This window comes from Morus notabilis, unplaced genomic scaffold (assembly GCF_000414095.1).
Source record: "Morus notabilis unplaced genomic scaffold, ASM41409v2 Scaffold264, whole genome shotgun sequence".
In the NCBI taxonomy this organism is placed as follows: domain Eukaryota; kingdom Viridiplantae; phylum Streptophyta; class Magnoliopsida; order Rosales; family Moraceae; genus Morus; species Morus notabilis.
In genome coordinates, this window is record NW_010368055.1 from 135978 (window position 1) to 148011 (window position 12034).

The 12034-nt window shown below is 48.0% G+C and overlaps 1 protein-coding gene across 1 annotated transcript; it reads left to right on the forward strand.

The window, feature by feature from the left end:
- The first annotated feature begins 3583 nt into the window (after positions 1 to 3583).
- Positions 3584 to 6347, forward strand: LOC112094694. Its single transcript, XM_024176268.1, has 4 exons — positions 3584 to 4090; positions 4682 to 4819; positions 4917 to 5783; positions 5979 to 6347. The coding sequence occupies exons 1-4, from the start codon at positions 3584 to 3586 to the stop codon at positions 6345 to 6347; spliced, it is 1881 nt and encodes a 626-aa protein (XP_024032036.1).
- Positions 6348 to 12034: the final 5687 nt, after the last annotated feature.

Below are 12034 nucleotides of genomic sequence, written 5' to 3' on the forward strand. Positions count from 1 at the left end.
CGCGGGAAGAAAATGGAGAAAGAGAGAGAGAGAGGGGGGGCTATGCGTGGGAGAACCAGGGAAGGAAGAAAAAAGAAAAAAAAAGGAAAGAGAGAGAGAGATGGGGGGCTGGGCGCACGGGAAGGGAATGGGGGGAAAAGAAAAAAAAGAAAAGAAAAAAAAAAGAAAAAGAAAAGAAAAGGAAAAAGAAAAAGGGAAAAAGGGAAAATGTATTAAATTTAAGTGTGTTTTCCAAAAATCTTTGGGGTGTAATAATAAATATTGAAAATGACTTAAAGTCCCTTAATTAATTATGAAAATCAAATTAGGCACACTAATAATCCACAGTTTAGCATAATTAAACATGTTTAATTCTAAAGGGCGTTACAGGTTAACCTGACCGAGAAGCAATAATCAGGGAAATCTAGCTGCCAAATCCCCAAATTAAGGGATAGAGGTTGATTTCCTTAGGAAGTGCAGGGGGTCTCTCACATGTACAAGACCTATAAATAGAGCCATAAGAGTTCATTAAGTTTTTTTAGACACCCGAAAATACTACTCCAGAGAGCTTATAATCTACAACATATTAGTGCATGCACAAGTGGATTAGGCAAAGAATTTTAGCCGAACCACTATAAACTCTAGTCCCATTTACTTGCTTAGCATCATTAACCCCTAAGTAATATGTGAGAGATTAGCGCGAGTGTTCTCAGAGAGTTAATTCCTTGTTGATTAAAATCCACCATCAAAAATTGGCGCTAGAAGGAGGGCCTAAACTCAGAGATCGAATCCAGCAAAAAGCAGTGACTATGGCCCCTTCGAGAAAGACCCGCAGCGTGATGGCAACCCAAAAAAGCCAAGAAGGCTAGAACTCGGCCCTCGGAGGAAAGAACCCAGCGAACCCGCCCAACAATGGCCAAGAGCCAGCAGGGGAACGACCTAACCGCGGAGCGCAGCCACAAGCCGCTGGAAACCCCCCAGACCGCCTTGACCAGCTCCAAAGGCAGGTTGAAACCCTTGCTGTGGCTGTAGAGAGGATGGCCACAGCCCTCGCCGGATAGGAACAAAGGCCAGACCTAATGCCTCCGTTGGAGGATGCGCCGATAAACTAGGTGAACGCCGCCATTGGGAACCAAGCAATTGGTGACCGACGCGGTGACGCCGAGGGGGTCAATGATAGTGGGGCCAACAACCCCTGTGCAGCCAGGTCGAATAGATCTATGGGGAGCAGGCAACGAGCGGCCATGAGGAAAGCCCTGGAGGGGGCCGAGGTCCAGGCGGTGAATGACAGAAAGGTACCTCCTCGACCGCAGGAGAACGCGAACCGAAGGGACGTGATCCTAGTAAAATCCTCGACCGCACGTGGAGGAGACCTGAGGGTACGGCTGAATACTCGACGCGATCGAGACGAGCAACGGACCAGGGAAGAAGAGCTCGCGGCCGAGAATAAGGCTCTGGCCGAGAAGATGGCTAGATTGAAAAAGCAGATAGGGAGCTAGCTGAACAACTTCAAGCAAGTTGTGGGGAAGGTGGCCGAGGCAATGAACATCGACGCCAAGATGTATACATCTCATGACCACCCCTTCATAGAGAACATCATCCGGGTGCCACTGCTCGATAATTACAAGCCGCTGCCTATCCCATTGTACGACGGAAGGAGTGACCCAGACGACCACCTGGAAGTCTACACGGGGCACATGGTCCTATACGGGTATCCCGAGGAGGTCATGTGCCGTGCATTCAGAATTCATCTTTCTGACTCTGCCAGGAGATGGTTCAGGTCACTAAAACTAAACTCAATAACTAGCTGGGATGACTTGAAGAACGCCTTCCTGACTCAGGTCATAGGTGTCAAGAAGTACATCCCATCAAAACAGAACCTCTCGAGGATGTATTAGGGACCAAACGAGTCCCTAAAAGATTGGATAGCCCGGTTTGGGGAACAGGTGGCTGCCACGGAAGGGATCTCCGACGAGCTAGCCTTGATGTGGGCCTTGTCAAGCATGAAGAAGGACATCCCATACAGCATGGACCTTGACCGGAGGCCACCCCAGACCTACCAAGAATTCCTGGCAAGGGCCCAGGGATTCATTAACACAGAAGAGGCCAAAAGGGCCTTAAAGAGCAAAGTGGTGGTTCCCACCAAAGAAGAGGTGGGACAACCGAGCCAGCAAAACAACGGTAAGAAGCGCCGAGGTAATCCTTAGGTACAGGCTGAGCCAAGGTACAATCCAGCCCCAAATAATATGGGCGGCAACGCCTCGACAAGGCAGGGGGACACCAAGCGGGCCAAGCCACAAAAGTATGACGCCTACACCCCATTAACCATGGGGATTGAGGACGTCTATCATGAGATTAGTCACCTCCAAGTACTGCGTCGTCCGCCGCCGCTGAAGTCCGACCCAGTGCGGAGAAACCAAAACAAGTATTGCAAGTTTCACGGTGAGAGCGGACACACGACCAACGAGTGTTTCGACCTAAGGGATAAGATCGAGAGGTTGATCTGTGAAGAGAGGCTCAGCGAATACCAAGCCGATCGACGGGGCAACAATAATCGGAGGAACAACGACCGACGGGAGGATCAAAGGCAAGACCAACCTCCCGAGCCCGTCGGCGTGATAAAGACGATCTTTGGAAGGCCCTACCTCGGCGGTGCCTCTCACCGTGCACAGAAAGAATACGTGAGAGAGGCAAAGGAAAAATTCAACCGGAGGATTATGAGTGTGTCCGGTAGGGAGTCAAAGGCCGCAAGGTTTAAAGAGGTCGAGATAACATTTTCTGAAGCGGATGCGAACGGGGTGCATCTCCCCCAAAGCGACGCTCTGCTGGTGGAGGCCATGATTGGCAACCATACGGTTTGCCGCATCTTAGTGGACAACGGCAACTCGGTGGACATTCTGTACGCCGATTGCCTCGACAAGATGGGAATCCCTCGGGCGAGACTACAGAATAGCCCACAACCACTGTATGGCTTCACAGGGGATTACGTCATCCCTGAGGGAATGATAAAATTGCCAATGACAATTGGCGACCGACCACACACCTCGACCGTTATGTCACGGTTCTTGGTGGTGAAGGGAGGCGACCAATATAACGCGGTCATAAGGCGACCGACGTTGAGGGCATTGAAAGTAGTCACACCAATCTATCACCAAGCAATGAAGTTCCTGACCCCTAATGGAGTCGGAAGGGTGAGAGGGAACCAATACGAGTCGAGGCTTACGTATTCGGAGACAATCCGCCACTACGTCGAGCCAAGGCAGACCAGAAGAGAGATGAGGATGGTGGCGACCAGAGCAGAGATAGACCCTCGACTCTTAGACGGAGAAACGAGGACGGGGCCAGTCGAGGAATTGGTGGAGGTCTCCATCAATGAAAAAGAGCCTACAAGGAAATTGAGGATGAAAAAGAGCCTACAAGGAAATTGAGGATAGGCTTAGAACTTGAAGAGCATAATCGGGAAGAACTTGTAGCATTCCTCAGGGGCAACCTTGATATGTTTGCCTGGACCCACGAAGACATGGAGGGGATCAGTCCGGACATAATGAGCCACATGCTCAATATAGATGAAAAGTATCCTCCCAAGAGGTAAAAGCGTCGACTGATGAATGCGGAGAGGTTTGCAGCTCTAAGGGAGGAGGTCGACAAGCTAATAAAGAACGACTTCATCTGGGAAGTCCTATACCCCGCGTGGGTATCAAACCCTATGTTAGTGTTGAAGCCCAATGAGAAGTGGCGGACCTACGTCGACTTCAGTAATTTAAACAAAGCCTGCCCGAAGGACAACTTTCCACTCCCGAGTATAGATCAGCTGGTCGACGCTACAGCAGGGCATGAACTCCTCAGTTTCATGGACGCCTATTCTATTTACAACCAAATACCGATGTTCCACCACGACGAAGAACACACATCTTTCATCACTGATAGGGGCCTGTATTGCTACAAGGTCATGCCCTTTGGCCTTAAAAATGCGGGAGCAACATATCAGCGCCTGGTCAATAAGATGTTCACGGACCAGATAGGTAAAACCATGGAGGTATATGTGGACGACATGCTAGTGAAGAGCAGGAGGTCTAATGATCATGTGGAAGACCTTAGGGGAATGTTCGACGTACTATGAAAGTACAGGATGAAGTTGAACCCCCTTAAGTGTGCGTTCGGGGTTAAGTCAGGAAAATTCCTAGGTTTTTTGGTGAGCAGTCAAGGAATCGAAGCTAATCCGAAAAAGGTGCAGGCGCTCCTCGACATGAAATCGCCATGGAAACCGAAGGAAGTCCAGAAGCTAACGGGTTGCATTGCTGCACTCAACAGATTCATTTCAAAATCTACAGATAAGTGCATACCGTTCTTCGACACCCTGAGAGGGAGCAAGCCATTTTAGTGGACAGATGAGTGCGAACACGCGTTCCAGCAATTAAAGGAACACCTTGGGAAGCCACCCCTACTATCCAAGCCTATGGACGGGGGGGTGCTGAGCATGTATCTGGCGGTCTCTAAACACGCCATTAGTTCGGTGTTGGTCCGCGAAGAGGAAAAGGTGTAGCTGCCTGTGTATTACACCAACAAGTGCCTCCTCGACGCCGAGACAAGATATCTACAGATGGAAAAGCTCGCCCTCGCGTTAGTGATTACGTCGAGGAAGCTGCGCCACTACTTCTAGGCCCACAATATTCAGGTCTTGATGAACCACCCCCTCAGGTAGGTATTGCAAAAGCCCGACGCCTCTGGGAGACTTCTTAAGTGGTCCATAGAGCTCAGCCAGTTCGACATCGACTACAATCCTGGCCAATCCTTGGCCGACTTTGTCACCGAGTTCATAGGATTGCCAGATGAAGCGGAGGTAGTTGATGCCCCCCCCCCCCGGTTGGAAGCTCTATGTCAACGGAAGCTCAAATGACAACGACAGTTGTGCATGGTTGGTACTGCACACCCCAAAGGGCCACGAGATAACCTCAGCCGTTAGATTCGAGTTCCCCGTATCTAACAATGAAGCAGAGTACGAGGTGCTGCTGGCAGAGCACCTAAAAGTGGGAGCCATAGACATCTTCAGCGATTCACAGTTAATTGTGAATCAGGTAAAAGGCCAGTATCAGACCAGGGATGAGAAGATGGCTGCCTATCTCAAGAAGGTTAAAGAGACCTTGGAGAAGCTCTCAGCCTACGACATACAGCAGGTGCCAAGGGTAGAAAATAGCAACGCCGACGCCCTCGCTAGGCTGGCCACCTCAAAGGACGCCGAGCTGCTCAGGCTAGTACCCGTGGAGGTTTTGAAAGCTCCATCCACTAAGGGAAAGCCTGAAGTCTTATCACTGAGCCACCAACCGAGCTGGAAGGACCCCATCGTCAAGTATTTGCTCGACAGCGGACTCCCGGAGGACAAGCAACATGCAAAGAGGTTGAGGTACCAGGCATCGAGATTCACCATGCATGACGATATCCTTTATCGCAAGGGGTTCTCGATGCCCTTGCTCCGATGTCGTGATGAAGTGGAAGCGAAGAATGTGCTCTCAGAGGTACACGATGGGATATGTGGAAACCACGCAGGGGGACAATCCCTGGCCTATAAGGTGCTGAGGCATGGGTATTACTGGCTTAGCCTCAAGAAGGACGCAGCCGAGTATGCAAAGAAATGTGAAGGCTGCCAAAGGTACGCCCCCATCCCTCGGCAACATTCAGAGGACCTAACGTCGATAGCCTCCCCTTGGCCATTTGCAAAATGGGGGATTGATCTCATCGGCCCATTGCATAAGACCCCTGGGGGATACAAGTACGCGATTGTAACGGTCGACTACTTCACAAAGTGGGTAGAAGCTGAGCCTTTAACGATGATATCATAGGAGAAATGCACAAACTTTATATGGAACAACGTAGTCTGCCGGTTTAGTGTACCACACTCTCTCGTATCAGTTAACAGGAAGCAGTTCAACAATGACAACACCAACTAGTTCTGCGAATTGCTAGGTATCCATAAGAACTTTTCCTCGGTTGTATATCCCCAGTCCAAGGGACAAGTCGAGGCGGTCAATAAGATTATCAAAGTCACGCTGAAGCGTCGACTCGATAACTACAAGGGCAAGTGGGCAGATGAGCTACCAAAGGTCTTGTGGGCCTACAGGATGACCAGTATGACGACCACAGGGGAAACACCGTTCTCAATGGCTTACGGGGTGGAAGCGGTCCTCCCGGTCAAGATATCCATCCCCACCAGCCGAGTGATACTGTATGAAGAAGATAAGAACGCTGAGCGAATGGGCTTAGAGCTCGACCTTCTAGAAGAAATGCGCACGGACGCACAACTAAGGCTCGCCTCGTACCAAGCCAGGACAGCCAGGTACTACAACAAAAAGGTCAAACATAAGCGGTTTTAAGTAGGAGACCTCATCTTGCAAGTAGTGACCCCAAACGCTAAGCCTAAAAACTCTGGGGTACTGGGCCCAACTTGGGAAGGACCTTATAGGATAAAGGAGGTCGTGGCGAAGTAAGTGGTCGAGACATCAAACACACTTAGAATGTAGACCAACTAAAGATCTACTATCAATAGCGGTCGTAATGGTCAACCTAAAGGTTACACTTAGAAATTTTTGCTATATTTTCTAGTGTCTTTCTGCAGACTGAAAAGTCGACGTGTAAATTTAATGTAAATAAAAGTTCGTTTGAATTTTCTACTTATTTTAGCCTACTCGTGTGAATTTTATCGCTCGACCAGAATCTACATATTTGAGAATCTACTATCTACATCGACCATTATATGTCGACCAATCTTGCGTCGAAGATAAGTTAGAAACTATCTTCGATGAGGGGGTAGTAAGGCTAAATAAGGCCACCCCAAGACCCTTAAAGGTAGCAAAGTTTGGTAAGTCCTGGCTAACCATACTTAACCAAACATTTTCAGAAATTTTCAAGTATTTCTACGGCATCCACAACAAGCATCTGTATAAAGAAAAATGCATATACAAATAAATAAATAAGGAGTCTCGACCTTATGGCCGTTACAAAATAAAAATTCAATGTCTCGGTCTGATGGCCCTCTAAGAATTATAAAAAAGAAACAAAAGTAGTCATGGCGCAGCCTCATCCCTCGGCGCCTGATCATCCCCCTCGACGTCTGGAGCCTTCTCTATCACTTCCACCTCCTCGTCGTCAGATTCGTCGAGGAAAGCTAGGTCGACATCTGGGCATTTCCTTCGGAAGCGGTCGAGAATCTGCTCCCCAGCAGACTTCATCAAGTTAAGTTGGAGCTCCTCAAACTCAGCAGAGTCTTGATAAGCGTCGAGCCTCTGGGTAACAAGATCCTTAAAGGCTTCTGAGGATTTGAACAGCTCCACCCATTCATCGACGATGTCCATGAACTCCTGCGATGACTTGTATCTCTCGACCCGAGCGTCGACCGAAAGGCAAAACTCGTCAGAGCCCAAGAATTCCTCGAGGATGTCTTTCTTCTTCTGCTCGAAGATAGGCGAGGTAAGGTGCGTCTCGACCACCTTGGAGCACCCCTCGTCGAAGCCCTTATTGAAGCTCTCATCCTTCTCCTTGATGACCGCCTCCTCCAGGGACTTGACCATGGCTTTCTCGGTCTCCAAGTCCAAAGAAAGGCCCTCCTGGGCAGCGCGCAGAGTCGAGATCTCCTCCTTTGCAGCTCTCGACGGGATGCCCCGCTTTAGCAGAGCGTCGAGCTCCACATAATTCAGGAGCGTGGCCTCAAGAGCCTGAAAGACGAAAAAGAAAAAGCATGGATAAGGCACACAAATCAACTATATGAGAACTGAGGTCGAAAATTGAGCAAGACTTACCGAGATTTGGCAGACCACCACTATACGTTGGCATTCCAAAAGGTCCATCCCTGTTAACTTGTCCTAGGAGTCGGGATGAAAGAGCGGGTAGATGGCCTGAAGGGGAAGGCTAAAGCAAGAGGGGAGGCGCATAGCCTGGTTCAGGTCGTGGTTGGCCACATTCGGGACGAGGAATTGAGGGTCATTAATCTTCGACCTCGGCTGTAAAAGGGGCCCCTGAGGCGCAGGAGGGACTTCTAGGTTCGCGGTGCCCTTCCCTTTATCCAGGCATCGAGACGCCTGAGAGGACCCTTCGGCTGATGGGAGGCCTTGTGGCTCTTTCGTCCTCCGCCTCTTAGGATCGGGGGAGACAGTGAACTTCCCCCGGACGGGGACCTCCGCGCTAGGGGTTGGAGTGACCTAGTCCTCTGCCTGGCTCGACAACTTAGATGAGGCTCCTCCACCTCTTTTCCTCAACTTTGGTGGGATGATGTACCTTATGTCGGAGGGTTCTGCTGCACAATAAAGAAAAGTCAGGCCCAAGAATCCCTCGACTACTTTCCCTCCTACTAGAAGGTTGGGAGAAATAAAACTCGACTTACCACTGAGGAGATCTGCTGGCGGGATGACCGTATCGTGCGGAGGCTCGAGGATGACAGCTAACCCGTAGAGCAGACGGTTCTCTGGTGTGTTGAGAGCAGCGGAGCTTTGGCGGGAGTCGGCGAGGGATATAATACGCTCGACACGTCCGAGTGCAACTGTAGAGAGCTTTGGTTGAGTAACGACTTCACCTGCACAAAGGACAATGCATGTAAGACGGCCGATGAATGGGAGGATGTCACGAAAGTTCAACAGAAAGGAGACCTACAGTATTTGATGAATACTGTCTGTGTCCCGAGGGGACGCTCGCCGTCGAGCGGATGGGTGTTAAAGTTGCATCAAAGGAAAAAGAATTAAGGCTTCCACCCATGACAACTGGAGGTCTTCTCGACCACGACAGGAGAAATGAGAGGTTTGTACTTGGAGTGAGCTCATAAGTAGAAAAACCCCCTTTGACCGGGGGAAGCCCTAAGGGCAAAGCAATACAAAAATTTCTCAACAGTTATGTCAAGGTTCAAATGTTTTCTCAAGAAAATAATCATGGAGTTTATTACCACCCAGCAGTTGGGAGACAACTGGGCAAGAGAAATCCTGTGAAGGCCACAAAGGGCCTTCACAAAAGGGTGAAAGGGCAGGGTCTGCCCAAAACTGAGGGACCGCATGTACACGGTCATATGCTTGGCATGGGGGTTGTGGGCCATGTCATTAGGGGTTGGGATGATCAGGTAAAAGTTGTTAGCGTCGATCCCCGCATCGTTGAACGCCCTCATGGCAACCCGGGCTTGATCTTCGACGGGTTAATGTCTGTTGCCATCCCCGAAACGCCACTGATCGATGCCACCCCATAACGACGTCCCTCGACAGGATCGACCCTCAAGCCATCGTCCTCGTCATCGAGGAGAATCAGCTCGTCTGACCGAGAGGTCAAGACTGACCTCTCGGCGTACTCTTCAACTTGGTGAAGCAGAGAGTCCCCGCTGTCGCCTGAGGACATACTCGACGATGTAGCTTCTTCAGGGTCTTCCCTAACCCTGGAAGTTGAGACCTCTCGACCTATAACTCGTTTAGGCGGCATGATCTGAAAAATGGCACAGAATGGGTCGAGGTAAGAACCTAGTGGTCGAGAGGCCAAAAGCAGAATCTGAAAAGAGAATGCTCAGGACAAAGTGATCCTAAGGCCTAGAACTTCATCACCAGGCCCACACAACCTAGACATGGGTGTCCAACCTATGAACAAGAAAAAACTCACCAGGGTCCCCAGGAACCCAGAAGTGAGTTTGAGAACCCGAACGTAGCCGACTAAACCCCAGCGGGTGCTACCACGACAAGGTTCAACCCAGATTAATACGGCATTGCTCAGTTCTTGCAGAAAGCCGTAAGACTGAGAAGGGGAATCGTGGACAGAAAGCGCACACAGAAGTTGAGGTCGGAGACGGTGGTTCCTGGTGAGAATCTGGCAGAGTAACGACGTTCTGGAGAATGGATAACCGTATAACTGTGCAAAGGGGCATATATATAGGCCCGAGGAGAGAAGCTCAAGAGACTGAGAAGTCCTAACGACGCAAGATCTCGATCGTCGAATCTGAATCGACCTCATCCAACGGTAAACCGGGAAAGACGTGATCCAACGGCTAGGATAAGAGCAGGAGAAATAAATATGATCGGACGGTTGCAACTTTCCCCTCGGCTGCCACGTGTCGCCAGGGTATGGGGACGTGACAGTTGACATGATCGACGAGACTGTTCCATTGCCCGAGGTACTCGTTGTAATGATGGCACAGTACCTACGAGCGGCCGTCGTAGTCTACAGGAGGGAATCTTCCACGTGGATCTCTATCACAACGTGACATCCAAGGCTAGGGGTAATTGTTACGCCACAGTCGAGGGATCGACCGTCCCTCTGGGTGACAAGCGCTGAGGACTCCCCGTTGAGGACCGGTCGCTGATGCCAAGGGAACCAGTGTGTCCGGAGTGCCCTTTAGACGTCGAGAAGTCACGTGCGTTGATGCGCGTCGAGGGCCCAACCCATGTGGTGAGGACCCGACATCGAGACATCAGCCCTGTCAAAGCTGTTGTCAGTCCTGGGGAAGATACACTGTATCACCTACCGCCACTGTTGGAGTCAGGAAATTAGGCATTGGGTAAAGAGTGGTTAACCTGACCGGGAAGCAATAATCAGGGAAATCCAGCTGCTAAATCCCCAAATTAAGGGATAGAGGTTGATTTTCTCAGGAAGTGCAGGGGTCTCTTACATGTACAAGGCCTAAATTTTTTTAGACACCCGAAAATACTACTCCAAAGAGCTTATAATCTACAACATATTAGTGCATGCACAAGTGGATTAGACAAAGAATTTTAGCCGAACCACTATAAACTCTAGTCCCATTTACTTACTCAGCATCATTAACTCCTAATTAATACGTGAGAGATTAACACGAGTGTTCTCAGAGAGTTAATTCCTTGTTAATTAAAATCCACCATCAACAAAAGTCTTTTCCTATATTTCAGTAAAAATTTTTGCTATATGTCTAAAATTTTTCCGAATTTGACAATTTTTGGTGTCCCAGTGGATAGCTCAGCCTGCATTCGTCTTTACAAAATTTGGGCCTTTTGTGATTACGATATTTCAGGCCCCTGGACCCACTAGCGTATACATTTTTACATATAATTGGCTTGAAGCGTCACCACATAGGAGGGAGAAGACGGAGACTTTTTTGTGCTTTTCTTAAAGGCGCGGCGGCGCATTAGGGAAGGAAAATCAAAGATGTGTCGCTTGTTAGAACAATTTTGTCGCCTATAGGCTATATTGCAAAGATAATGAGACGTTCATGATTTCATAAAAATATGAAACGATAACAAGTGATATCATATTCATTGAAATTATGCTACTAAAGGACATATATTTACCATTCTTTTTAGATTAGTCTTTATTCATCCACTTGTAATTTCGACTCATTCTGTGAAATGAACCAACATTTTTCTTCTTTTTAAGTATGCAACTAATTATTTTTGTTCCGTTTGTATTAGCTTGAGGTAATGGTGTCTTTTTTTTTAATTTAAAAAAGAGGACAAATGGAGAATAATAAATGGTCACAATGAAAATCACTAATTGATTTCAACAAGGTAGAGATAGCCATGAGATGATGCCAATGATGGAATTAATGATCAATATTTCAATTAAACAAATAAGCTGTAAAGCATAGTGAATGTAATTCATGAGCTTTTGTAACAAGGTAGTTTTTCTGCTGAATTAACAAGGTAGTTTTAGGATGCATTTCAAGGTATCTTTTAGATTAATTATCAAAGATATAAATAAATCGCCACTAACTACTACTAAGTACTAACTCTACAGAGATTTCCTTTTTTTTTCTTTTAAAAAAAAAAAAGAAACTCTTTTAGAGATATTGTGATGGGATGAAAAAAACAAGTAGACAATTAAAAATACGGCTGCGAAATATCTCTTAACTATCAAAATTTTAATTAAATTCTACATTGTATCTTATTTAATCTTGATACGACAACTCCAAATAATTTTGATATTTCTACTTGTCTTCTTATACTCGAATTTTGCATTGGAATAACCGATAACGTAAACAGTCCTTAGTAGGACGAAGGTAAAAAGACACCGAAGCAAAAACTTAACAACCTATAATGGTTAGCTACCGCAAGTCTCTCAACTCATACAC

What these genes read in the sequence shown, in the direction of transcription:
- LOC112094694 (XM_024176268.1), top strand. Translation starts at nt 3,584, where the DNA reads ATGAATGCGGAGAGGTTTGCAGCTCTAAGGGAGGAGGTCGACAAGCTA. An exon ending in ACCTTAGGGGAATGTTCGAC is followed by an intron (nt 4,091 to 4,681) that starts GTACTATGAAAG and finishes CCCCTCAGGTAG; the next exon opens with GTATTGCAAAAGCCCGACGC. An exon ending in GATTGCCAGATGAAGCGGAG is followed by an intron (nt 4,820 to 4,916) that starts GTAGTTGATGCC and finishes CACACCCCAAAG; the next exon opens with GGCCACGAGATAACCTCAGC.